Source organism: Peromyscus leucopus, chromosome 1 (assembly GCF_004664715.2).
Source record: "Peromyscus leucopus breed LL Stock chromosome 1, UCI_PerLeu_2.1, whole genome shotgun sequence".
Lineage (NCBI taxonomy): Eukaryota > Metazoa > Chordata > Mammalia > Rodentia > Cricetidae > Peromyscus > Peromyscus leucopus.
Genome location: NC_051063.1, coordinates 95,721,138 through 95,747,679, shown reverse-complemented (window position 1 = coordinate 95,747,679; position 26,542 = coordinate 95,721,138). Strand labels below are relative to the sequence as shown.

The window sequence follows — 26,542 nt, the reverse complement described above, 5'->3', positions numbered from 1 at the left end:
CAGAGATCTGCCTGCCTCTGCCTCCTGAGTGCTGGGATTAAAGGCATGCACCACCACCACCGCCGCCGCCACCACCACCACCACCCCCCCCCCCCCCCCCCCCCCCGCCGCCGCCGCCCAGCTATATTTCCCTTTTTAACATAACAGTTTGCAGAATCATGAGTTAATTTTAAAATGAAAACCAACCAGAATTAACTTTTAAATTCAGTATTTGCAGGTATAAGAAACCACAATGAACATAGTTCACATTCCCTCTGATCTTCTACAACCTTCCATAAGACCCCCTGTGACCTTCTATAACCTTCCATAAGACCCCTTCTGACCTTCTATAATCTTCTATAAGAGTCCCTGTGACCTTCTATAACTTTCTGTAAGACCCCTTCTGACCTTCTATAACCTCCCATAGACCCTCAGTCCATCCAGACATTTATTTCAGACAAATTTTTCTTTCTTTTTTAAACACAGAAACTCTTACCAAAGTCTTTCTTGTTATTTCCCTCAGTTGTTCAGAACATATTATAAAGCTACAATATTTTAAACAAGAACAGAAATACATGCATATACCATTACAAGAATAGATTTGCATCAGCACTGTACCACAGACAAGAAACTGTTGGTTTGCCTTATAACATAGCTGTGATAGCTTAGCAACCATAGGCGGTGACATTCCATTCCGCTCTTAGAACCAAACCTTGATCAGGTTTTAGCCCCAGGGCAGGTCTTAGGAGCCCCACCCATCAGCATGGGAGATGGAAGAGGACCTCACACAGCATGGAGACAAAAGATTGTTATTAAACCCAGATTCTCAAGTACATGAGAGCGGCTGGGCCCTCGGACCTGTAGCCCACTCCTGGACTAGGACCCAGAAGGGGCTGTTCTCCACCAGCCCCCGCCCAGCTCAGGCATGTTCTGAGCTCCTTGAGGGCCCCACTGGCTCCTGCCTGCACTGTACCACAAAAGCCTCTACCCTGAGGCTCCCTGCACAGGGAGCCTCAAACCTGCTGCGTGTCCAGACCACCGAGTCCTCAGTGTTGCTGCCCATGCCACGCTGCACCATAACAATGAGTCACTGCCTGGGCCGGCCTGCTGCCAGCCAGAGAGAAAGGAGGCAATGGGGCAGGTGCTTCTTAGTCTGTCCCAGCTCAACCAAAGGGACCCTCCGTGCTTTAATGTTGTCCCTCCAGCCCCAAAGGATGTCCATGCACAGCTTCCATTAGGAGTCATAACACACATACAAGCCTAGGCATAAAACACACATACATTGGCCACATTTCTCATACAGTTACACATTCATATAGGTAGGTCATTCCAACAGAAAGGCAAACAAAACTTTTTAGAACACACAAGACAACAAAACAGCTCTCCTGGCATCCAGAGACAAAACCAAAACCAAAAAGATGCTAACCTCACGCTGGTCCCATGGGAGCGACCCATGTCATCTCTACAAATCAAATACATAAACCTGCAGGTACTTACAAATTTTGGGCACTTACAAAAGGATATCCAAATGGCCCAAAGGCCCACTTACAAAAGGATATCCAAACAAAACCAAAACCAAACCAAAGTAAACACAGAAAACACAAAAGTAGACACAGGTAAACAAAGACACACAGAAAACGTACTGGCTGCCTCTTCAGGCTCTGTGGGCTGGTGGTCCTGGTGGGCTTGGGGGGATCCTGGATGAGCCCCCATGTTGGGCACCATTTGTAACTGGAGTTTTCTCTAGTCCCACTCAGACCTGCAGCCACTCAGATCCACAGATGCTTATATTATTTAAACTATTTGGCCTAATGGCTCAGGCTTCTTGCTATCTAGTTTTTATATCTTTTTTTTTTTTTTATGGGTTGTGGTCTGATTGTTCTTTATTTTATATCTAGAATCCACCTATGAGTGAGTACATACCATAACTGTCTTTCTGGGTTTGGGTTATCTCACTCAGGATGATTTTTTTTAGTTCCATCCATTTGCCTGCAAATTTCATGCTTTCATTGTTTTTCTCTGCTGAGTAGTACTCCATTGTGTATATGTACCACATTTTTTTCATCCATTCTTCCGTTGATGGGCATCTAGGTTGTTTCCAGGTTCTGGCTATTACAAATAGTGCTGCTATGAACATAGCTGAGCATGTATCTTTATGGTATGAATCAGCATTCCTTGGGTATATGCCCAAGAGTGGGATGGCTGGGTCTTGAGGTAGTTCGATTCCTAATTTTCTGAGAAACCGCCATACTGATTTCCACAGTGGTTGTACAAGTTTACATTCCCACCAACAGTGGAGGAGTGTTCCCTTTGCTCCACATCCTCTCCAACATTGGTTGTCATTGGTGTTTTTGATCATAGCCATTCTAACAGGTGTAAGGTGGTATCTCAGAGTCGTTTTGATTTGCATTTCTCTGATGATTAAGGATGTTGAGCATTTCTTTAAATGTCTTTCAGCCATTTGTAGTTCTTGTTTTGTGAATTCTCTGTTTATCTCTTTAGCCCATTTTTTAATTGGACTGTTCAGTACTTTGATGTCTAGTTTCTTGAGTTCTTTATATATTGTGGAGATCAATCCTCTGTCAGATGTGGGGTTGGTGAAGATCTTTTCCCAATCTGTTGGCTGTCTTTTTGTCTTATTGACTGTGTCTTTTGCCCTGCAAAAGCTTCTCAGTTTCGAGAGGTCCCATTTATTAATTGTTGTGCTCAGGACCTCTGGAAGAGCAGCCAGTGCTCTTAACCTTTGAGCCAGGCCCCCAAAATAAATATTTTTTTAAAAAGGAAAAAAAATGAAATCCAGAATTTAAACAAATTATAAGGCTGGGCACTGGTAGCCCACACCTTTAATCCCAGCACTCGGGAGGCAGAGGCAGGTGGATCTCTGAGTTCTAGGCCAGCTTGGTCTAAGAGTGGGTTCCAGAACAGCCAGGGCTGTTACATAGAAAAATTCTGTCTCAAAAAACCAGAAAAATAATTATAAAAAAAAATAAATGAAGCCTATCACTGTAATGAAAAGAAGAGGAAGAAGAAATGGAGTAAGTCACTCAAGTCATGCAATCATTAAGTGGCAGGCAGATTAGGACCGACACTCAGATGCCCACATATGCTGACATCAAATCTTATGATTTGGTTCTCCATAGAATAATCTGAAAAACAACACTGTGATTCTAATACTAATGTCCTAATTTTATAATTTTTTTTTGTTTTTTCTGACAGGGTCTCACTGTGTAACTATGACTGTCCTGGAACTCATTATGTAGACCACGATGTCCTCAAACTCACAGAGACCCACTTGCTTCTGCCTCCAAGTGCTGGGATTAAAGGTGTGCACCATCACTCCTGGCTAATATTCTAATTTCATTTTTAAAAAGCCATTGAGACATATATAGTTCACACTGAAATCCTTAAATAAAACCAAAGACCCAAGAAATAAAACTATAAAATTCTCAGAAGAAAAATAAAAAAGCTTTATGACATTAGATATGGTAATGATTTCTTAGAAATGAAACCAAATACATAAGCAACAAAAAAAGACTTCACCATAATCAAAAACTGGTACATCAACAAGATGAAAAAGCAATCTACAGAATGGAAAAATATATTTGTAAATCATGTACCTGATAAAAGATTGATAACCAGACTACATACTGAACTCCGGCAGCGCAACGATACTGCCACACTACATCCACTAAACAACAGCTTCCTGTGACCCTCATGCTTTTGGGAACCACCATTCTATTTTCTGACACTATGACTTTGGCTACTGCAGGTGCCACAATCAACAGCACCTGGCCTCGTGAGGAGTTTCTTATATACAGCCTAGACAGCAACACACTTTCCAGAGTCTCTGTCTTTATAAATTTACTGTATTTCCAGAATTGTTCAATTCTTTCCTTTCATCTGAGAAATTTTTATATAACCCCAGGTATACAGGGATATAAAGTGCATATAAATCAAACATTTAGTGACAATTTATAAAGAAAATCATTGAAAACAATTCTTTGGTATATATAATTTTACCATTTATTAAAGATGAAAGCAAGTATTAAAGATGTACCCCAGCATCCACATGAAAAAGCTGAGCATGGCAGTATATGCCTGTAACCCATGCTTTGAGAGTGGAGACTGGAGGACCCCTGGGACTTGCTGGCCAGCCAATCTAGCTAATCAGTTGCTCCAGGTTCAGTGAGAGAAGACCCTGTCCCAAAAACTAAGGTGGAGGGCAAAAGAGGACATACCATTGTCAATCTCTGGCATCCACACAAATTCACACATATGTGCACACACACAAACACATACATACACCACACACACACACATACACACACACACACACAAAGTGGTTTGGTTTTGAGACAGGATCTCACCATATACTTCTGGCTGTCCTGTAACTCCCTATGTAGACCAGGCTGGCCTCAAATTCACAGAGATCTGCCTCTGCCTCCTAAGTGTTGGGATTAATAAGATGTACTATCATTCCCAATATAATGTTTTTAACATTTAATTGTGGCAGACCAGCACCCACCATTATTTAACCCAGGGATTCTTAAGGAATGAGGGATAAGAGACCTAGTTAGAAATAAATAGGAGAGAGAAAACACAAGATAGACTGGGATGAGCCTGGATCCTTATCCATCGGCCCCAAACTTTATTCCAAAGGTCTATTTATAACAATGCCAAGGGGTGGAGCAAAAGACCTCCCCCTTGCTGGTTACAGTCAAGTGAAGACCCTTACAAACAGCTGGTATCCAGGCCCGTGGTCCAAACAACCTCTTAGGCAGTCCTGCTGGGTACAGCCATTAGGAAACCTAGTGGGCTACAACATTTAATGAATAAAGTTTAACTTCAAAACTCATATATTGGTTTTAAAAATGAAAGTACACAGCCAGGTGTGGTAGCTCAAACTTACAACCCCAGTATATGGGAGGCTGAGGCTGGAGGATTGCCATGAATTTGAGACTATCCTGGCCTCTATATTAAATTCCAGGCCAGCATGGGCTATAGCACTGTAAACTGCATTCTGGCAAGAAAGGAGATATTCCAAGGAGACACTGGTGCCCTCTCTCTGGTTAGCAGACCACTGAGAGAGTGGGCGCTAAGAAATCAGAATTTCCCTAGGAATCTCCAGTGCCAAGAATAACTGAAGCCCTGGGGCAGCCAGAGGGGGTGCAGGAGAGCTTGGGGCAGCCAGAGGGGGTTCAGGAGAGCCTGGGGGCAGCCAGAAGGGGTGCAAGAGACAGGAGCTAAGACCATAGTGTGCAGGAGCCCCACATCTTGACCAGACTGCTTAGTGACTGGATCTCTTTATGCCTCTTCCCAATGTGGCCACATTGAATAAATCTCTTGTTTCTGCTTTTCACTATTAATTTGGCTTATGGAAGACGGGTGGCCAAACCTGACTTGTTGGGGCACAGATGTAACCCCAGGTCTAGTAACAGCATGAGACCCTGACTCAAAAAAGAAAAATTAAAAATATACCCTATCTTCTAAACCCACAGCAGACTAAAAAAGATGAGGCTTCTTGCCATGGGTTCAAAGAATCAAACTCCACATTTAAAGTCCACTTTTAGCCAAGATACCTCAAAGAAAACCTAGATTTGTGCTACAAATCATTTTGGCTATACTGTGGCAAACTAAACAGTGAAGATGAAGGACGATATCCAAGGTGCCGCTCCTTTGTTCCCTTACCCCCTGCACATTTCCACTCCATACTAGCTGTGCCTCACACACTCCCTTCCAGGAACACTGAAAGGAAGGACCTGCTTCTGGCCCCTGAGGACCTCACAGTTCTCAGTGAGAGTGTTTCCTAGGAAACCTGACTTTCAGGAGTAAGGCACTGGCTCCCCCCTGCCGGGCAGCAGTTTCAACAGTGAATAGTTCAGCATGGTTCCATTCAAAATCTGTCCCTGACCAGCTCTAGGCGGCCAGCCCTTCTCTCTCTGCCAGGAAGGCTACATACACTAGGACACATTCTCTCCATCTTTAGATGGAAGCAGTCAAACCCTGAATCAAAATCGTCACAGGCCTCTTAGTCTGCCACCAACTTAAGGGAACCCCAAAGACGAAAAGTCCCCACCTTACAAATCCCAGAGGGTCTGCTCTGTCTCTTGGTTTCCCTAGAGATTATTTCAGCAATGAGTATCCCTTGGGCATCCAAATTCTAACTCTCTCTTCACCTGAAGCTTGGTTCCTATGAAACAGGAAGATGCCTAACCCATAGACTGAGACGTGACGCTCTTGTACTTACCATCTGGGACTGTCCCGTAGGCCCTGGTAACAGGGCCTAACTCCCGCATGAAACTCTGGAAGCAGTCCTTACAGAGCAAGTGTTGGCATGGAAGCAGCCGAGAGCCCTCATCCCGTAGGTCCCGTTGGCACAGACAGCAGGTCTGTGCCACAGCCTCCACGAACACATCTGTGGAGCAGAATGACTGCCTTGGAAAGCTCACACCCAGGCCTGGGTCCATGTCCGCGCCTGTGTCTGGGGCTTTGGCTTTTCCACTGACATCCTCAGGGGTGAAGCAGCGTGCAGAGCGAGCAAGTTCCACTCCCTACAAGTGAAGCACACAGCAGAGGGGTTTATTCTTTGGGACAGAAGTTCCTGGACAAGAAAGGAAAGCCTCAGAGATCCATGACTCACAGCCTTAACTCTGCATTTAAGCCTACAAAGGGTCGAGCATCTTCACTGTGAAAACAAATCCCAGGGGGGTTTGCTAGGTTCTGTGTGTCTAATACGGTTTGATGGACTTTTAAAGTGCCCCAAACTACCTGTGCCTCTCTTTACTGGTGGGCAAGGGTGATCCAAGTTTACTTTTGGAAAAGGGTTGAAAATGTACTAAGTGCCAAGTTTATATGCTCATATCAATCCTCACAACTACCCTTGGAAGTAGAGATTATGACACTTTCACAAATTAAATCAGAAGGTCAGGCTGCGGAAAATGAGGCTCTCAGAAGCAGGATAATGCACAAAGACAGAAAGTGGCAGAGTTCACATTCAAACACAGGTCACCACACTCTGAACTTTTGTTAGTTCTCAGGCTGAGTTCCTTAGACAGATTTTCATGAGTTCTAATAATCTTTTTTAATATTTTTATTTTTTCAAGTGTGTGTGTGTGTGTGTGTGTGTGTGTGTGAAAGAGAGAGAGAGAGAGAGTGTACTTGTATATGCACATAAATGCAGTTACCTGCCAAGGCCAGAAGAGGACAACAGACTGCCTAAAGTTGGAGTTACATACAGTTAAAAGCTGCCTGATGTGGTGCTGGGAATCAAACCCTGGGTCCTCTGTAAGAGCCAATCTCTCCAGTCCCGTTTTTGTTTTTGTTTTTTTTTTTTAAGGTTTTTAAATTTTTATTGTGTGTATAGGTGTCTACATGTGTGTCTATGCACTAGATGTATGCCTGGTGCCCAAAGAAACCAGAAGATGGTGTCAAATCCCCTGGGACTGAAGTTACAAAGGGTTATAAACTGCCATGTGGGTGCTGGGAAATGAACCCAGGCCCTCTGGAAGAGCAGCCAGTGCTCTCCACCAATGAGCCATCTCTCTGGCCCTCTAACAATTTGTTTAATTTCTGTTTCTCTCTAATAGCGATGTTTTTAAAGGTAAAGCTAAGGTCTACCCTAAGATTTTAGGGGCACTATTGAACTTAAGATCCAGCTCACACCAGTTTTATTTATCTGAGATTAATGAGGAGAGGTGCAGACATGCCAAAGATGCAGTCTTGCCACATGGAGTTTAAATGACACTGTAGGACATTATATTATTGTGTGTTTACCAAACTTAGCCACACAAGTGACTAGCATGTTTAAATCACATTGGTAAATTTAGTTTAATGAAAACTTCATCTGGATATGCAATTAATATTGCTAATCTGGCTGTATGAGTTTTGTAGGTTTTATCATGTTTGAAGACTGGTTCTATAATCACAGAAGAGCTATGACCAAAAGGAGCTTGTGTCAACTTTTATATTTGTAATTAATAATTATTTCATCCACTCCGGCTGGGGCTCTGCAATTGTGCAAGTCTGGATTTTTAAGAGCCAAGTCCACTGAGGAAGAAGGGTGACAAGATTGTGGAGGCCAGGCCTCTCGGGTCCAGGAAGAGATAGATGTGGTGGGGGTCACTGCGAACACCAATAATCTACATAAGGCAAGGAAATCCGGTTCAACAAGCCTGGACAACAAGACTTAGTAGCTGGTGTTGGTTCAAACGTTTAGAGTCTGACTCTCCGCAGTTTAATTTTAGGCATATTTCAGTACAGTGCAACTTGGAAAAAGTTCTCTGGTATAACACAATCCCCTGTGCACAAGGAGGCATGATTACATCGAAATTCAAAGTACATGTCACTTCTTCCATGAAGATGAGGTCTGAAGATAGGCACACGTGTTATCTTCAGGGCCTAGGGGGAGGATCTGGTGTGGTCTCAGTCATACAGATAGAGCAAGGGTCACCTAGACTATTGAGTATCTCTGGTCCTGCTTGTGGAAGCTTGGGAGAGCCCCTAGTCACATTGATAGTACAAGGATTACCTAGGCTATTGGGTACTTCCATTCCCAGCCTTCTGGGTGGAAAAGAGATTATACTTCTTTTCCCTTGAAAAGACAACCCCAAGTGTTTAACATTCCTGATTTCCCTAGTGCTATCTGTGAGCACAAGGACCTTTGTGCTCCCAACAGGATGGATGTCACTTCCAGTTCTGTAGGCACTGTCAGGGTAGTTATTTCCTAAAAACAAGCAGAGCAGCTCCAGGAGAGGTGAATTCCTAAAAACAAGCAGAGCAGCTCCAGTAGAGGTGAATGGATCTCCTAGGAAGTTTAAGTATGTGGATGAGTTGATTATATTAGATCAGTGGTTCTCAAACTTTGTGGCTTGAAATAACTTTTATTTTTTATAGTGCCTTACTGCTTAGCCCTGGCTGGCCTAGCACTCACTATGTAGATCAAAACTTCGAACTCACAGAGGCCGCCTGCCTCTGCCCTCAGAGGGTTGGGATGTGCCACACATAAAGACAGACAGAGATAGAGACAAAGAGAGCGTGCATCAAACTGTGCAGAAGGATATAAAGAACATGTTGGTGGGAGAGGCATTGTAAGTTATAAAATAGGTGCTAGGAAGCCATTGTAATTGTTGACAAGATTAGCACCATTAATGAGAAACTGCTCTGACAACAATGTGCCCTGAAGACAAGACTGCTGTATCAGACCTCACATGATAATCCTGGGCATTTGGGGAGATGGGCACCATCACCAGTGAGCACTTCACAAGTTGAGAAGAGAAGGCTGCTTCGCTCTTCTCAACAGGCAAGTGAAGTACTTCCATGAGAGCGGAAGGTCAAGGGCACATCTAAGCAGGAAGTTTCTGATCTGAGGATGGGAGTGAGATGAGCCCCCTTTCCTTGGTCCATTTGCTCCTGACCTGAGAGTGAAGGAGATACAGTTTGGAAGATTATACTTAAGCCAGGGACACCAAATTCCAGTTTCTGCAGGAAGCAAGAAGTCTTCCTATGTAAAGCTCTCACCTAAAAGAATTTCTTTCCAAGGCCGTATGGTGGTGGCACACGCCTTTAATCCCAGCACTCAGGAGGCAGAGCCAGGCGGATCTCTGTGTGAGTTCAAGGCCAGTCTGGTCTCAAAAGAGAGTTCTAGGAAAGGCACAAAGCTACACAGAGAAACCCTGTCTCAAAAAAAAAAAAAACGAAACAAAACAAAAAAGAATTTGTGTCCATTGTTACCAAATCTTCATTTTTCTTTTTTCCTTTTGGTTTTTTGACCAGGCTGGCCTCGAACTCACAGAGATCCACCTGTCTCTGCCTCCCAAGTGCTGGGATTAAAGGCGTGTGCACACAGGTGACTGTCATTTTTCAAAACACCAGAATCTAGGTGTTTATTTGCCCTTTAAGACAGAGATGGTTCAGTGGGTAAAGTCATTGCTAGCTATGCAAGCATGAAGGCCGGAATTGAAATCTCCAGAATACATATAAAAGCTGGGCAGAGAGGTCTTGGCCCATAACCCCAGTGCTGGGAGGCAGAGATGGGCAGAGCTGGGAGCTCACTGGCTAACTCAAAAAATGAGGTGGAGAAGCGACTGAGGAAACACACACACAGTCATACAGAGAAAGCAAATGTTAGCACCTATTTCGGTCATCTCCTATGAATGTAATCTGAAATACTAACACTATAAAAGGGTGTCTTACTTTGGGTTTCTATTACTGTGAAGACACCATGACCACGGCAACTCTTATAAAGGAAAATATTTAATTGAGGTTGGCTTAGTTTCAGAGCTTCAGTTCATTATTGTCATGGCGGGAAATATGGCAGCATGCAGGCAGACATGGTGAGGAGCTGAGAGTTCCCCAGGCAACAGCAAGAGACTGTGTGCCACCCTAGGCACTGAGATCTCAAAACCTGCCTCCACAGTGACACACTTCCTCCAACAAGGCCACACCTACTTCCACATGGCCACACCTTCTAGTAATGCAACTCCCTGGGCCAAGCATTCAAACACATGAGTCTATGGGGGCCATACCTATTCAAGCTCTCACAGTGTTAGCAATCCTAGAGTGTGACCAGGTGAAAAGGAGTCTGGCAGGAGTACACCTCTAATGCCCTCTCCCTATCTCAGAGGTCCCATTTCTTCGCCAATAGCAGAAACTGGGGAACACACAGTGCTGGGTGTAGTGGTGAAAGCCTTTAATTTCAGCACTTGGAGGCAGAGTCAGGGCAGCCTGGTCTTTACATGTGTTCCAGGCCAACCAGAGCTACCCAGTGAGACTACATCTCAAAAAACCAAAACAACAACAAAGATCCAAGATACAGACACAATAAGTTAAGTTTTAAAAGGATAAGAAAACACCATGACTCAAACAACGTTCAGTTTACTCCATGTGCTTAGCCATGGAGAAACCTAAGCTAAATAAAAGCTCACCCAGATAGTGTAGAAGGAGGCGAAGCCTCATATACAACACTACCTTGCCACAAACCACCTGCTTTTAACACCTCACCACGTGTGGTTAGGGAAAGAGTTACTGGGCATCTTTAACCTGCCAAGGGATGGCGTTGCAAACCACTCCACATCACTCTGGGCTGAGAACCCTGAAGATTGTTTGCTTGGGAAAATACGTTCAAGTTCTCAACAAAACATGGTGTTTATGTCAGTGGTAAAGTCAGTGAGAAACATTAGTGGGAATACACACTCTGCTAGACTGCAGAGCACACGTTTTTTTCGTTTGATTGCTGTCTGTCTTAGAGACAGTTCTGCGGTCACAGTCCTAGAGCAAGACTTGGTCCTCTTTGTTCACTATTCTATCTTCCCCTGAGCACCCGGCATCTATGTATAGTGTCAGGACAGAGTACACACCCAATCAATACTTGTAAAACCAATGACTGAATGAATAATACTTCATTTTTTTTTTCATTCAAAGATTAGAAAAACACATTCAAGGAGACCATGCCCTTTCTTCAATAGAATTCAGCTAGTGAAAACAGAGCAGGGAAATGAAACCACGCTTCTGTGTTCGCAGTAATTGAATCCTGTGAAATTAAATTAAAACCTAACTGTTTAAGCCTCTCTTGTTTGGACTATTTGATAAACTGCTCTCTAAGATATGAGAATTCTCTTCAGTTTACTATTGCGGATTTGAATGGCAGAGTTTTCTATCCCAGCTTCCAACAAGCTTGTAGGGATGTATTTGTCAAGTAGTACAATAAGATTTAAAAACAAACTCAGTTCAACATGGGAAGGAAAGGTGACTAGTAATCAGTAATCCTCAAATTGGCTTTTGTTCGGTTTTTGCCTTGTGCTTTAGAAAACTCCACCTGTTAAGACTATGGATTTTCCCCTAAATACTATATATCCAAAACTACTGAAAGGGCAAACCATGCTTCTCTGAGCATCAAGAAGTTGAAACAGAATTAGAAACTGTACATATTTTTGGTGTACAAATTGGTACAATCCATCTAAAAAACAGCAACATAAAAATTTCTGTTAAACAATGTTAGTAGTCATTTATTGTGCCTACACTATTAGCACATAATAACATTTTCTTATTCAAACTCTTTAAAGCACTGAGACTAGATGAATACTATCCAAGTTTTGTTCTGTACTTGCTGCCTAGCACTTCACCAGTATAGAAATGTTAAGAGATATCAGATGACAAAGAAACCCTAGGTCTACTCCTCTACCTTTGTATGTGTAACCCCTACACATCGCATCGTCGCTACACCACACCACACACCACCCACACACACACACCCACACGACTACACACCGCTACATACTGTGATCATCACTCTGCAGTTTTCATGTCCATGACCTGAAAAATATATAAACTTTTGTATTATTTTTTTTTTTTTTTTTTTTTTTTTTTTTTTTTATTTTTCTCTTACTGACTTCAAGTTTTTCTGTACTGCTCACATTAGAAAAAGAAGTGACAGACCCTGGCTCTCCCTACTTTGAATTAATAGTAGTCTCAGTATCTTTCTCTCTCTCTCTCTCTCTCTCTCTCTCTCTCTCTCTCTCTCTCTCTCTCTTTTCTCATGATGTAGCCTTGACTGGCCCTGAAGGGATCCTCATGTCTTTGCCTCCCCAGTACTGGGACTAAAGACCTGTGGTATATGCCAGGCTAGTAGTCTCTTTTTAAAATGACAACAACATATTCTTTCCAAATGTCCAATTAAAGATGAAAAAAGACAAGGCTTGGGGCTGTAAAGATGCTTCAGTGCTTAAGAGAATGGGCTGCTCTTCCAGAGGACCAGGGTTCAGTTGCCAGTTGCTCACAACCACCTGGAACTCCAGTCCCAGGGAAATCCAGTGTCTCCATTTGACCTCAGCAGATACCTGCACACGTCATCTACTCACACAGACAATCATACATACACATAAACAAAAACAGATCTAACAAAAGATGATGATGACATCTTGTTCAGAGACAACAGGTCTGAAGTGTTCATACTTCGAAGAAGAACATCTGCTGTCTGAAATACAAAGGAAAATCAGGAACCCAGAGAGGTGACAAAGAGAAAGAGGCTACCGGGGCACTCCTTCAGATGACAGTGTGTCCCCAAGACCACGTGGAGAGAGGTCTGAGAGTTACCTGGCTCACCAGGTGACTGCTGCCTGGCGTCATCCCCCTTCGCTTCATTTCACAAGTATTTTCTGAGCCCTGACCCTCTCAAGTAGCTCAAATGCCTGCGATGTCACAAGGCTGTACTGTACTTCATAGAATTGTCACAAAGGGCAATTCTCATGGGTCACATTCAAGGTCATGTCCCATCTTCCTGGTGGGGAGCGAGAGGTGACCTAGGATCTTCACATCTGGCTGCTATTCAACTTTGCAGATACAGAACTGAGCCTTTTCCGTTTGTCACAGCTGGTAAACCTGAAGCTGACTTTGCTGAACAAGCTCAGGAGCCATGAGTCAACCAGTCACCCTGTGAGGAAGAAAGGGATCTGTCTAGAAAAACCACAACTGGACAAATTCCCAAAATACTCCCTCTAGAGAGCAAACTATCACTAAGATTATTAGGAGATGACAGAAGCCAACAGTGAGTCCTAGACTCACTCAGGAGGGGTTCTGTTCAGCCAGGTGTCCCTAGGAGAGGATGCAGCTTCTCTATAACCAAAGAACTTGGCAAACTATTCAGAAACAGGATTCTATCTCTGCCCTTTGCCCTGACTTGAGCCTTGATCCAGGGCCCATTAAAGTTCACTTGATGTTACTTTCCATTCCCAAGGCTCTTCCCAGCTTACCTCCATTGACAGGTCATTTTCCCAGTGGTAATTTCTAAGTAATTTGGCTCTTCACTTGCACACTTATCAGACAGTGGACCGTCTCTTCTTAGATCTTGATCCCTGATCTCAAACCCCTTTCTGCTGGTTACAGGCAGTATATGATTAATGCCTGTGAGACGAGGGAGAGAGGATCATAATGTTGTGAGGTCAGAAAGGCAGTGGTCACTGAGGTAAAAACAGGGGATCTGGAGAGAGAAAGGTTAAGTCTAGGCCCGGGCTCTGTCTCTTATCAACTATATAACCATTGACAAGTCATATAATTCTTCTGCATCTTTTGTCTCATGCATACAATGAAGCTAGCAGTCCTGAATCCTAAGGCCAATACACTTTGTAAATTTCAAAGCACTCTGAAGATATTGGGGCTAATACCATTGCGCCTGGAGGGCTATTGGAGATAGAAGAATCTTAGAGTACATGCATAAATCTCAGAACATGGGAAGTTGAAACTGGGAGATCCAAAGTTTAAGTTTAGGGAAATTATGACTGGTACTGGAAAGCTAACTACCTAGGGCTAGTGAAGACATGGATAGTTCTAAATACTTGTCTTTATACTCATATAGGAATAGTCCTCAGCTCTCCTCAAGGAAACATTTTTTTTTTTTTTTTTTTTTTTTTTTTGGTTTTTCGAGACAGGGTGCCTTTCCTGGAACTCACTTTGGAGACCAGGCTGGCCTCAAACTCACAGAGATCCGCCTGGCTCTGCCTCCCAAGTGCTGGGATTAAAGGCGTGCGCCGCCGGCGCCACCACCACCGCCTGGCTGGAAACATTTCTTTGCAACTGGCAAAGGAGACTGATCACAACCAATCAAAATGTAGAGTTGTGGAGTCCAGTTCCTTTGGATACATCTGTAAAACAACTCCTATACCTACAGCTCAGGGACCACTGCAGACGAGGGACAGAAAGATTGTTAAGAGCCAGAGAGCAGAGGCTTTGCTATGAGTGTTTCCCAAGAATGTCAGGTGTACCCATAAAGTCTCACCAATATGCCTGCCTAAACAGGAGCTGAACAAGGACAACAGATGTGCTATAATAGTCCAAGTGAGAAAGTTATAGGTCATCATGCCTATCAAGCCTTTTAAGAGTGTAATTCCGGAAGCCAGGAGGCCCAAGCAGGCCAGCCTTGGCTACACAGTAAGACCCTGTCTCAAAACGAGCAAATCAAAAATAATCTTGAGGAAATGGTGTAGCTAAAGTCAAACTGCCTAGATTGTAATGTGTATTACAGTGGACAAGAGCCAGGTGGTGGGGGGTACACACCTTTAATCCCAGCACTCGTGAGGCAGAGGCAGGCAGGCAGACCTCTCTCTCTGAGCTCGAGACCAGCCTGTCTACAAAGTGAGTTCCAGGACAGTCAGGGCTACACAGTGAAACCCTGTCTCAAAAAACAAACAAAAGGCACACACACACACACACACACACACACACACACACACACACCAAACAAACCAACAATAACACTGAATAACACTGAAGAAGCTAGCAAATGGACAAGATTTCCATTGCATGCTCTGCTTTTGAGGAGTGTGTTTTAAAAAAGGAAAAGGAAAGGGTCCTAATAGGGAATATTTTTTTTTTTTTTTTTTTGGTTTTTCGAGACAGGGTTTCTCTGTGTAGTTTTGGTCCCTGTCCTGGAACTCGCTCTGTAGTCCAGGCTGGCCTTGAACACACAGAGATCCACCTGCCTCTGCCTCCCGAGTGCTGGGATTAAAGGCGTGTGCCACCACCGCCCGGCTAGAATATTCTTTAACAGATCAAGAAAAAAAATAATAATAAAAAAATTAACGGACTTAAGGGATAGGATCTTGGGTACACTCAGGGCACTTGAGGGCACTTAGTAAACCTACTACACGCTAGGAACTCATGTATTTAAAGAGGAAAAACAAACAAAAACGGCCAGTCCTTGAACCCTTAAAGATTTGGGTTCAATTGGGAAGACAAATGTAACTTGGTAAGAGAGTTACATGAGCTGGGCGGTGGTGGTGGCACACGCCTTTAATCCCAGAGGCAGGTGGATCTCTGTGAGTTCGAGGCCAGCCTGGTCTACAGAGTTCCAGGACAGGCTCCAAAGCTACACAGAGGAACCCTGTCTCGGAAAAAAAAAGAGAGAGGGAGAGAGGGAGAGAGGGAGAGAGAGGGGGAGAGGAGGGAGAGAGGGGAGAGGGGAGAGAGGGAGAGAGAGAGGAGGAGTGTGTTACATGCAAGATTGTGTGGTGGTTCAAGGAACCAACCAACAAAACAGGTCCGAGAAGACCCACACCGGAACTGCTTGCATCAGGAGCACAATGAGCGGGCAACCTCGGATCCAAGTGACTAGGAGTGTAGCGGCCTGGTTCTGAAGAAAAGTTAAATGTGGTGTTTATGTTTCACAGCGGCCAGGAGTCAGCAACCAACAAAACCCGAACAGAACAAGGTCATTGAACACGCGCGGCGCCGCTCGCTCCGATGGCTCCGAGGTCGGGGTGACGGCAGCCACCATGCCACCCCGCCCTCCCATACGAAAAAGAAGCGGCGAGCGGGCGGGCAGGCGGGCGCCGGAAGCCGGTGACGTCAAGCCCCTCCCGAGACCCGCCTCCTGGCCGGAAATGAGGCATTGGTCCCGCCCCCACGCCTGCTACCTCGCGAGACTTCGCGGCTGCCTCCCTCTTTCCGTTCTGCTGCCGCCATGGTAGGTCTCCCTTTCTTGTCCTCCGCTTCTTCGCGGCGGTTCGGAGCTCTACCTCCCTACCTCTCAGCTGCTTGCCCCGATCTTAGCGCGTCTTCGTAGCAGCGCGCAGCCTGCGGGGCGGGATGGCACGCGTGGGTCTGGGGCGAGGAGCCTGGGGCCGCGTGTTCCAGCCGGGGTTCGGATCGCTGAGGCCCGCGGGGCCTGGGCGTCCGGGCGCTGTCCCAGTCGGTAACCTCAACCTTGCTGAATGCTCCAGAAGGCAAGTCCTTGATCGCAGGCACAGTAAAGGCAGCAGGCGTTGCTCACCCCTGACTCCCCTTGCCAAAGGCCTAACAACTGCACTGTGTTCCCCATACAGCCATCCAGACTGAGGAAGACCCGGAAACTCCGGGGCCACGTGAGCCACGGCCACGGCCGCATCGGTAAGTGTGGGCCTCCTCTCATGGCAGGCCTTTGAGCTGTTTTTTGGGTACTTACTTGGGAAATGAACAGCAGTGAGTCGAGGGAAACATTTGTTGCCAGTCAGATTGAACAGCAGCTTCCCTATTTGAAGACCCTCTAATCCAGTTCAAGACAGTTTTAGGTTGGTAGTGGAGTGAAACATAAACAGAGCGCTGTGATGGTGAAATGCCCAAAAGGCTTCTTTTATCCTCGAGTCTTGGACAATCATGCTTAAGAATGGGTTGTAGACTGAACGAAAGGGCAGGGGCACGTGACCATTTAGAGACGGCTGATAGCCATGTAGCTTTGCATGCCTGCAGGTAAACACCGCAAGCACCCAGGAGGCCGCGGTAATGCTGGAGGCATGCATCACCACAGGATCAACTTCGACAAATAGTGAGTGTTTCTTGGAGGTGGGTTTTAACTGGCAGCGGCGGCTTTGGAGGTAGGGGCAGAAGGGATAACCTGGAACACCTTCCCAGCGGAAGTCGGTTTCTTGACGTTGGTTATTGCCAGCTTTAGCAATTAAACGCTTAATTTGAACTGAGTCTGTCCGAGGCTAGAGTCACGCTCAGGTATTGTTGTTGCCTTAGTGTGCTAGAGCCCTCGAAGAATAATTACTGACCTTATTCACTGGCTGTGGACTTTCTGGCACAGTCAGTCACCAGGTTAGTGACATGCATCAGATTCGAGGTTAGGTTGGCTTTTATCCAGCCATTAGAGGATGCCCTTTAGGTAACCTCTTAAGGGGTGCTAGTAAATGATATGACTTCTTCAGGGACTTAACGATTTAGCTAAAAGTTGGTATCAGGTGTCTGCTATGTCAAAGTTTACAACAGGGAAAATTTACACTGGAATGGGAAGAGATAACTAATTACTAAGATCAGCTTGCTTGGAGTGAGGCTCTGAAGATGGTTGCTTTCCCTTCCCAGTCATCCAGGTTACTTTGGAAAAGTTGGTATGAGACATTACCACTTAAAGAGGAACCAGAGCTTCTGTCCGACTGTTAACCTGGATAAATTGTGGACACTGGTCAGTGAGCAGACACGCGTCAATGCTGCAAAGAACAAGACTGGAGCTGCTCCCATCATTGATGTTGTGCGATCGGTGAGGGAATTTTATCCACCTTGTCTCCTCTGGAGTCAAACTTACTTGGCCATTACCGATTAGAGAATCCACATTTTAGTAGAACTGTTGCAGGGAATTGAATTGGTCCCAAATAGAACTCTTCCCCTTCCCTTTGATCCCCACATGTGGATTGTGAGTTCAGAGAACACACCCATCAAGTATTTGCTTTCATTTCTAACAAAAATATTAGAGTATTGCTTTCAGCAAGTAAGTTTCAGTACAGTTATGCTGATCCTACCAGGTTTTGTTTTTATTTTAACTTGGTTCAGAATGGTCTTAAGGTACAGCTTGGCCTTTGCAGTTTAACTAAGTTCCAATGTTAATTCAAGGCCCAATATTGTCTATAAAAAGAATGTGCCTGCCCCCCATTATTGCTTAAGTGCAGAGACCCAAATCATAGGCTGCTGGTAACTAATTCAATTCCCAGCCTATTTAGTGATCCACATTTAGTAGATGTAACTGGTAGGGATTGGGGAAGTATTTATTTGGCCGAGACTAGAGTCACATCCTGACATGGTGCTTGTCCTGGTGTGCTAGAGTTCTCGAAGAGAATCTGCTGGTCTTGATTCACTGGTAGGGGTCTTCAGTGTCCCTGTTAGTGCCCAGATCAGAAACATGTCCTACCAGGGGCCACGCATGACAATGCATGTTTTAATTCCAGCATTATGTAAATGTGTTGGTGGATCTCTGAGGCCATTGTAGTATATTAAGAATCTTTTTGTCTTTGTCTAGGGCTACTACAAAGTCCTCGGGAAGGGAAAGCTCCCTAAGCAGCCTGTCATCGTGAAAGCCAAATTTTTCAGCAGAAGAGCTGAAGAGAAGATAAAGGGTGTTGGAGGTGCCTGTGTCCTGGTGGCTTGAAGCCACCCAGGGAGGTTAATTAAATGCTAACATTTTCCAAGTGGTCTGAGTGTAGGTTCTTCAGTTACATTTCTATACATCCTTGTCAGTATGCTGGGACCTGCCTAACAGGTCCTAGGAAGAGGTGAGGTATCATACAAAGTGTGGTAGACATAAGTAGTCCAACCTCACAATCTCAACACAGGTGTGTGTGTGTGTGTGTGTGTGTGTGTGTGTGTATGTATGTATGTATGTATGTATGTGTGTACACGCACACGCAAGTGGATTGGATCCCAGCAGTTGTAAATTCATATGTCCCTATGTATGCTATATGGGTCTTGCTTTTCAAAGAATTGATAACATCATTACTTTCAGCCCAAAATGAATCACAAAGAAAAATCTTACCTGAGCGTGGCAGCACATTCCTTAATCCCAGCATTCTGGAGGCAGGTGGGTCTTTTGGTTTCAAGGCCAGCCTGCTCTGTAGAGCTCAGGATAGCCACATGATAGAAATAGCCTATCTCAAAAAGAAAATCCCAAGGACTAGAAATCAGGCTGGGTTAATTTTCTGAAAATCTGAAGTTCTGCTGTCTAGATTATTGCCAATAGTTTCCTGGTTACCCCTCCCCCCCTTTATTTAAAGCTTGCTACAATGGCTAGGTAGCTCAGGACTGGGCTACTAGGAGGCTTAGAGTAGGGCCAAGAAAATAGGGTGGGAAGGAAGAGTTTAAGACTGCAATAGAAAAACAATGGGATGGAATTGATTACTGAGTGGAGTGGTGCTAACTGGACAGATTGGCATGGAGGACTTTGGGCTCCAATCTCAACTCTGGTATCTAGGGAGCATAATTACCTGCAAGTATGATACTCCTTTAGCTTGAGTGGCAATGGTTCCAGCTGCCTTTACTCAGTGTACACCCAGGATTTCGTCATTTTACAAAAGGGATCAAAGGCTAAAAATTCAGTCAAATGCTGTTTCAATTTCAAAGCTTTAAAAAAATAGCACTACACATTTCACTTTAGTGTGGAAGGTGAAAGCTGTTCAGAAACAGAATACAACCTGTTCTAAGCATGAAGTTTTGAGTATGGTCTTGGTTTTATGGAATGGTGGTGACCAGACAAAAGGTACTCAGTAGCAAAAAACTAATGTGAAGAACTGAGCTATTCAGCTTGTTGGCATACTCCTGAGGGGAATTGGCGCTGCTGTCCATAATTTCTGTGGGGTGCATGCAGAAGGTACAGCTTGACTTGAAGCTGGCACAGAGCTCCCATTGGTACACGTCTATTACCTAATGTCGGGGTCTGAACCAGGCCTCACCTTTTAAAAGTTTCGGATATAGATGGTTTATGCTGTCATACTATAAATTTATAAGTCTAACTATAGATAATGTTTAGTTTGCAGCATAGTTGGTAAAAGGCTGTCAGAACTGGCCAAATTAAAGTACATGTACTTTGCTGTTGGTACTAGTCCAAGAGCTGTAGACGGCAAAGCCATCCATGCTGGAGATGTCCTCCTACAGAGGCAGGACCTAGAGCTCAGGCCCCATCACTCTCAACCACTGCAGCACTTTGCCCATCCTCCAGGAAGTGTTGCAAGTACCCTTTTCCTCTAGTTCAATAAGCTTCCTGTAGGCAGAAGGCAAGGGCTTACTTACTGTGTTGCATAAGTGAAGTCTGAACTATCCAAAAGATGAAAGCACTTATGTTCAGAGTACTTTGGACTTAAAAAAGCAAAATTGTTTATACCTGTAAATCTTCTGGAATGTTAAACCAGTTCGGGGAGTAAAGGAGATAGTGTATGCCCAGGTGCATACTGCATATTAAGATACAAGTTGGGAGAGGAACTTGATAGGGAAAGGGTGTCAGAAGCTTATCAATGATGGACATAGGTTCTCTTGGTTTACAGAATAATTCAAGTCTAGGAGTATAAAACCACAAACAGTGATGGTGTATGTCACCCCTAGTAAGAATGTTAAAGGGGTATGTGCATGATGGGGTGCATATGCATGTGGAAGTCAGGACAATTTTATAGTCTAGTTCTTCCACGTGGACATGAGTTCCTAGAATTAACTCAGGATTGCCTAGGGAGAGCATTTTTACTTGCTAGGCAATCTGGCCAGCCCATCTTAACTTTTTCCACTTTTAACTTTTTACACTATTTGTGTAACTCATTTGAGGGTACAGAGTAGGCTATATAAGGGTAATATTTAACAAAAATGTTCTGCTTCCATAGAGCAATGTGAACCAAAGTTTGAATACTGTTTTCTAAATTCCTTCAAAACAGGAAGAGGGCAGCTTTAGAACTTAAAAAAAAAAAAAAAAAAAAAAAAAGGTGAACAGTAGGAGGGAAACTGACCTGGCTGACATGAGTTCCATGCCCTGGGTTCCCACAGAGTTGACAGCCCTTAGAAGTTTTTCGAGACAGGGTTTCTCTGTAGTTTTGTTCCCTGCCCTGGGTCTCGCTCTAGACCAGACTGGCCTTGAACTCAAGAGACCCACTGGTTATGCCTCCCGAGTGCTGGGATTAAAGGCGTGGGCCATTCCTGCCAGGCCAAAAGTTGTCTTCTGACATGCACACCATCTATAGCATGCGCCTCACCCCCACAACAGAACAATGGAACTGAAAGCCTGGTCAAGAGAAAGCAATGAGTGAGTTAGCTGGTAAAGTGCTTACACAATGTACGGGGCTGTGAGCTCCACGTCTTTTTTTTTTTTTTTTTTTTTTCTGAGACAGCATTTCTCTAATAGCATTTCTCTGGGCTGGCCCTGAACTTTGCCTGCCTGTTTCCTGAGTGCTGGGATTTTTAAAGGTGAGTGCCACCACCACCTGGAGTTCCACATTTTTAAAAAAGTTAAAATACATGGAAATATGAAGTAGAAATACTTTAGCCTCTGAAAATATACTAAGACTGTTACCTTAGCTTGCTGTAAAAGACTATCCTTCCTTGGGAGGGAGGGAGGGGTCACAGGCATTGGCAGAATGGTCACTAAGGTATACCATAGAAAACTATCTTACCATAGTGAAGGTCATACCTGAAGACAGGGACCTAAGGTTAGAATGTACCACATGAAGTATAAGGGAGAGCAGGTAAAGCTAGAATATTTTGGGCTGGAGAGATGGCTCAGAGGTTAAGAGCACTGACTGATCTTCCAGAGGAACCACATGGTGACTCACAACCATCTATAGTGAGATCTGCTTCCCTCTTCTGGCCTGCAGGCTGAACATACATAATTTTTTTAGGCTAGAATATTTCTTACTGCAATGATATCTAAAAGCTAGATCCTACCCTGTCCACATGGTAAGCCCTTATTTTTTCTCATTTGAGTCAGTTTGTGCCATTCTCTTTCCTCGTTTGTTCATTTAAATTTCTGTGGGATTCCTCTGAGTCTTTTGGCAAGGATCTGTAACTTGAACAATGCGGGGGATTGTACCTAGCAAGTACCCTTATCACTAAACTATACTTTAATCTGTTGTGTGATACTAAAATTTGCTTTGAATCAGGGTGGTGCTAGCTACTAACTGACTAAAATTAACTATAGAGGTTTTGAGGACAGATAGTAGGGCAGAGCTTAGAGGTCTCCTCCGCTCTTGGGTGGAGGAACATTGGGGGGTGTGTGTCACAAGTTGCTTTGCTTCCGCTTCTCTGATCATTCAGATTCTTACCCTGATATCTGACTCCCCAGTTTTAGTTAATAATTAGTAAACGCATCATTGATCCTCAATACATTTCCTTTACAAATCAGTTTCTAAAGAGTCTACAGTTTATCAGAGCATGGTTATTCAATGAACAAGACAGAACATTGCAAATAGCTAGTAGTGCAGACTACTCTGCATTTTAGAAAGTGACATACATTGCAGGAGACGGCCACAGGCCTCTCCCCAAACCCCACTTTTGATCTTGAGATGGTCTCATGTAGCGCGGGCTAGCTTTTAATTCATTATATGCCCAAGAATTCATCACAGGTGTATGTCAGCATGCCTGACTAGCCAACAGCCTTAATTCAATAAAGACAGTTGTACATGGTGTTGTGCATGGTTATGATTAAGTTTTGAAATCAACAAGTTTCTCCACTATTTATGTAAAAAGCCAGGTGTGCTATGTCTATAATCCCAGTACTGGGGAGGTAGACACAGGGAGTATAAGTCATGTTAGCTATGAGTTTCATGTGATAGTAAAATGTTGCTGTAAAAAGTTGGATTTGACAGCCGGGCGGTGGTGGCGCACGCCTTTAATCCCAGCACTCGGGAGGCAGAGGCAGGCGGATCTCTGAGTTCGAGGCCAGCCTGGGCTACCAAGTGAGTTCCAGGAAAGGCGCAAAGCTACCCAGAGAAACCCTGTCTCGAAAAACCAAAAAAAAAAAAAAAAAGTTGGATTTGAGCTGGGTGGTGGTGGTGAGTTTGATACCAGTGTGGTCTACAGAGTGAGTTCCAGGACAGTTTAGGTTGTTAACACAGAAAAATCCTGTCTCAGAAAAGAAAAAAAAAAAAGACAGCCTGGTTTACAGAGTAAGTTCCAGGACAGGCTCCAAAGCTACAGAGAAACCCTGTCTCAAAAAAAGCCAAAAAAAGGAAGAAGAAGAAAAAAAAAAAGAATTGGATCTGATAATCTGCTAGGATTGAGAATCCTTGAATTGGGGAATCCAGATTGTGTGTGAAATCAGAACCTGGAGAGCCTTTAGTATGTTCCACCAGCCCCACACTAGGCATGCTGCATGGTCCACCCCAAGCCATCAAGTACCAATATGGGATTTTCTGAATTTAGATGAGAAGGAATTCACTGTGTCAGGAAGCCCAGGCTGAGCTAACAGCTGAGGGCTAGAGGTGACTACACCCAACTGTGAATTTTCTGGTTATACTCTCTTGGCCTCATTTGGAAACCCACACTTGTGGCCACAATTTTTCCCCCTTTTTTCTTGACGGAGAGTCAACTATATAGGAGGCTTTTTCAGAAGATAATTTTTGTCTTCTCAGAAGACAAACCCTCCACATACTTTCTAAGGCAAGTAGCAGGTTGTACCCATGGACAGGCTGGGGCCTGCACAGGCATCAGTGAAAAAGAAGTGAGGATGTAAAGAAACCACGATGGGATTGTCTCATTTAGACAGGTTAGGGTGCAAGGACAGGGAATGTTACAGCTCATACCCTGCCAAATCCAGTGTTATAACGTGTCTCTTAGGATTCAAGGTCTCTACAAAGGCCTTGATGGGTAGGAAACCTAAGTAAAGCCACTTTGTTCCCTAACCTGCTTTCCTTCCCCTTCCCTAGAATGTAGCTGAACTTTCTGTATGCATACTTAGGATGCTAATGGAAGAAACTTCAGAGTGACATGGAGGAGTCATTGGCAGTGGGTGAGGGTTGAATCCAAGCCCAGTGTTAGCAGTACTTGGGCTGCTAACTGTCCACTGTCAGGCTACCCAATAATGTCACTTAATTTTGATACCTAAGGGCAAAGAGCATTCTTTCCATCACTGGAAACACCCAAGTGAGCAGTGGGCTACCAAGAACGAAGCTGAAAGAGAACTGTGACAGATGTCTTCTACCTTAAGAACTCAAGTTCAGGGATGGCCAGTAACCCACATGAAATCAACCCCTCTACCAATTGCCCAACTCCCTGTATGACAGTGTTTGATCCAGATTTACCTGTTTTGGAGAGAACTCTAGATAATGAAACCAAAGAACACATGAGACTCTTGGGCACAAATGAATGTACAGTTTATTGAGAACATCTGTGGATGGTGGAAGGAAGAATGCCCTGTACCGCATCATGGCCACCACTGACTGGGATCTGTGCTTCCCATGACTTCACTGACCATGTCAGAAGGTGGAAGGAACAGGAGAGGACCAGGCCCAAGTACCTGGCTCTACATTGCAAGTAGGGGCAGAATGGTCCTTGCCTTTCAGAAACAGAGGCTTGGGGATAGTAAACTACTAAGAAGATAGAAACTCTAGGATTAAAAAAAAAAAAAAAATAGTCTTCTTGTACACAATTAAGCCAGCACCTGCTCTCCAGGCCTGAGACTGGCAGCAGGGGCCTCAGGCAGGCAGGCCAGAAGCCTTCAGGAAACATCAGTGGTTTGGCTGAGACAGTCAGCTGCACATACTTGGCCAGTCACCAGCACCCAGCAAGACTCCATCCATGCTCAGACAAGGCAGGAAAGCACCCGGCCCTTTGGGAATATACAAATATTTACCAGATTCTCTTTGTGTGTTACAAAAACAGTTAAGAAAGCTTACAGCAGATTATTTACAAACAGTATCCTGGGATATGGTGAAGGCAGAGGTGGACTGACTTGGAGGTGCTGTCTGTAGGGGCAGAGTGGTCATAACAGCCCATGGGGTCCCAGGCTAGGCCCTCTCCCCAGGCTCTGCAAAGCACTAAACTCTGCTACTGGGAAAGGCATTTAATTCTTCTTGTGGAGGAACTTCATCTTGTTGCCTGTGGGCCAGAGAGGGCAAAGGTGAGAATGTGTGATGACACCCCTTCCAACCTCCATGCCTTCTTGCCTCCCTCTCTTTGCAAAAGGACTAGTTAGACAGACTGGAGTGACAGCTCTGGTAAGGTAGGGAAAACACTACTTTAGGACACTGAGATCAGCCACTGTGACTTTGGGCAAAACCTGCATCTCTGGCTTTGGTTTCCTTTTAAAAAGTCCTGAGATCACACTAGCTGAGCTCCCTGAAGGACTGGGACCTTGTAGGACTGGCACTCTGGCATTGAAATTTCTAGACATTACAAGAACAAAGATAACTATCACTCATGGCTCACATGTGAATAAAAGGAAGGCATGTACTAAAAACCAACTTACGGGTGCATAGATTCACAGTATTTTAGGGGACAGCTCCCCCTGGCTATCTCCAACAGTAACAAATAACTTACCCAAGCCACGGAGAAACTTGTTCATCCCACTCTGCTCAGTGTCAGGGAGCTCTTCTAGATACTGCTCCACTCGCTGCTCGAAGAGGCCTGAGAGAAACGAACAGCAGGTGTGAGGGAAAGAACAGTGGAGACGTGAGTGAATGTATGATGAACCATGCAGTGGAGGTGCAAAAGGGAAAAGGCAAACATCTAATGTCTGGTGGGAGCACCATATCAGAACTCTGGCTGGTTCACTACAATGATGACGAGTGACACATCTCACAGGTGGTCACTACTGAGAACAAGAAGTCGTCCGCAGCCTGACTCCCACTGCTGCCCATGCCTGATGCGCACTGCAGTAAAGCTGCTCTGTGTTTCAGAATGGCCCCTGTGTGGAAACCTCTACCTTCTTTTAGATTGCTCCACCATGCTATTCCAAAAAGCTTTGTTAAGCTAAATGGTTAACAGTAGTGGGGAAAAGAAACAGGTTAGATGTAAAGCTCTTGATGAGATAAGGAAGACCCAGTTGGCTGATATAATATTCAGAGGCAGGATAACCAGCAGCTTTAAATGGAACCACCAGCAACCCAAGGCAGATGGCCCAGGCCTTTCCAAGGGACTTCACAACTCCTGGGTCCTCAGAAGCCCCGGACTGCTTAGTCTGGTCCCTTTCCAGGAATAAAGACATATGAAGACAGGATGGGCAGCCAGTGCCTGCTGCTCTCAACTGGAGATGAATTCCCACCTGGGCATGTCTTGTGCTGTGTTTTGTTCATCTTTTTGTTGTTTTCTTTTGTTTTTATCATTTTATTTGAGACAGGGACTATGCAGATCTTAGCTGACC

General features: G+C 44.5%; 3 protein-coding genes and 2 non-coding genes across 15 annotated transcripts in view; 3 read left to right on the top strand and 2 right to left on the bottom strand.

The window, feature by feature from the left end:
* Trim66 (tripartite motif containing 66) overlaps positions 1 to 14,328 on the bottom strand; it is a 69,094-nt gene extending 54,766 nt beyond the window's left edge. Inside the window, 2 exon segments of the mRNA XM_028894585.2 lie at positions 6,227 to 6,530; positions 13,725 to 14,328. Of these exon segments, the coding sequence (XP_028750418.1) occupies positions 6,227 to 6,530; positions 13,725 to 13,730 (310 nt within the window). The 5' untranslated portion in view covers positions 13,731 to 14,328.
* A 2,058-nt stretch (positions 14,329 to 16,386) lies between these two features.
* Rpl27a (ribosomal protein L27a) lies at positions 16,387 to 18,905 on the top strand. The gene is made up of 5 exons (XM_028894598.2): positions 16,387 to 16,432; positions 16,791 to 16,854; positions 17,194 to 17,269; positions 17,806 to 17,980; positions 18,734 to 18,905. Exons 1-5 carry the CDS (start codon positions 16,430 to 16,432, stop codon positions 18,860 to 18,862), a joined length of 447 nt encoding a protein of 148 aa, XP_028750431.1. The 5' UTR covers positions 16,387 to 16,429; the 3' UTR covers positions 18,863 to 18,905.
* Positions 17,426 to 17,554, top strand: LOC114710471. Its single transcript, XR_003737061.1, has one exon. It is a non-coding gene; the product is annotated as a small nucleolar RNA SNORA3/SNORA45 family (small nucleolar RNA).
* On the top strand, positions 18,490 to 18,620 carry LOC114710470. The gene has a single exon (XR_003737060.1). It is a non-coding gene; the product is annotated as a small nucleolar RNA SNORA3/SNORA45 family (small nucleolar RNA).
* Positions 18,906 to 24,529: 5,624 nt separating the features above from the next.
* The window catches only part of Dennd2b (DENN domain containing 2B), a 160,069-nt gene continuing 158,056 nt past the window's right edge, over positions 24,530 to 26,542 (bottom strand). For all 11 annotated transcript variants that reach the window (XM_028894591.2, XM_037211645.1, XM_028894593.2 and 8 more), the window contains 2 exons: positions 25,720 to 25,806; positions 24,530 to 25,278 (listed from right to left, as the gene is read on the bottom strand). In XM_028894591.2, the coding sequence (XP_028750424.1) occupies positions 25,244 to 25,278; positions 25,720 to 25,806 (122 nt within the window). In that variant the 3' untranslated portion in view covers positions 24,530 to 25,243. The remainder of the gene's footprint in view (positions 25,279 to 25,719; positions 25,807 to 26,542) is intronic.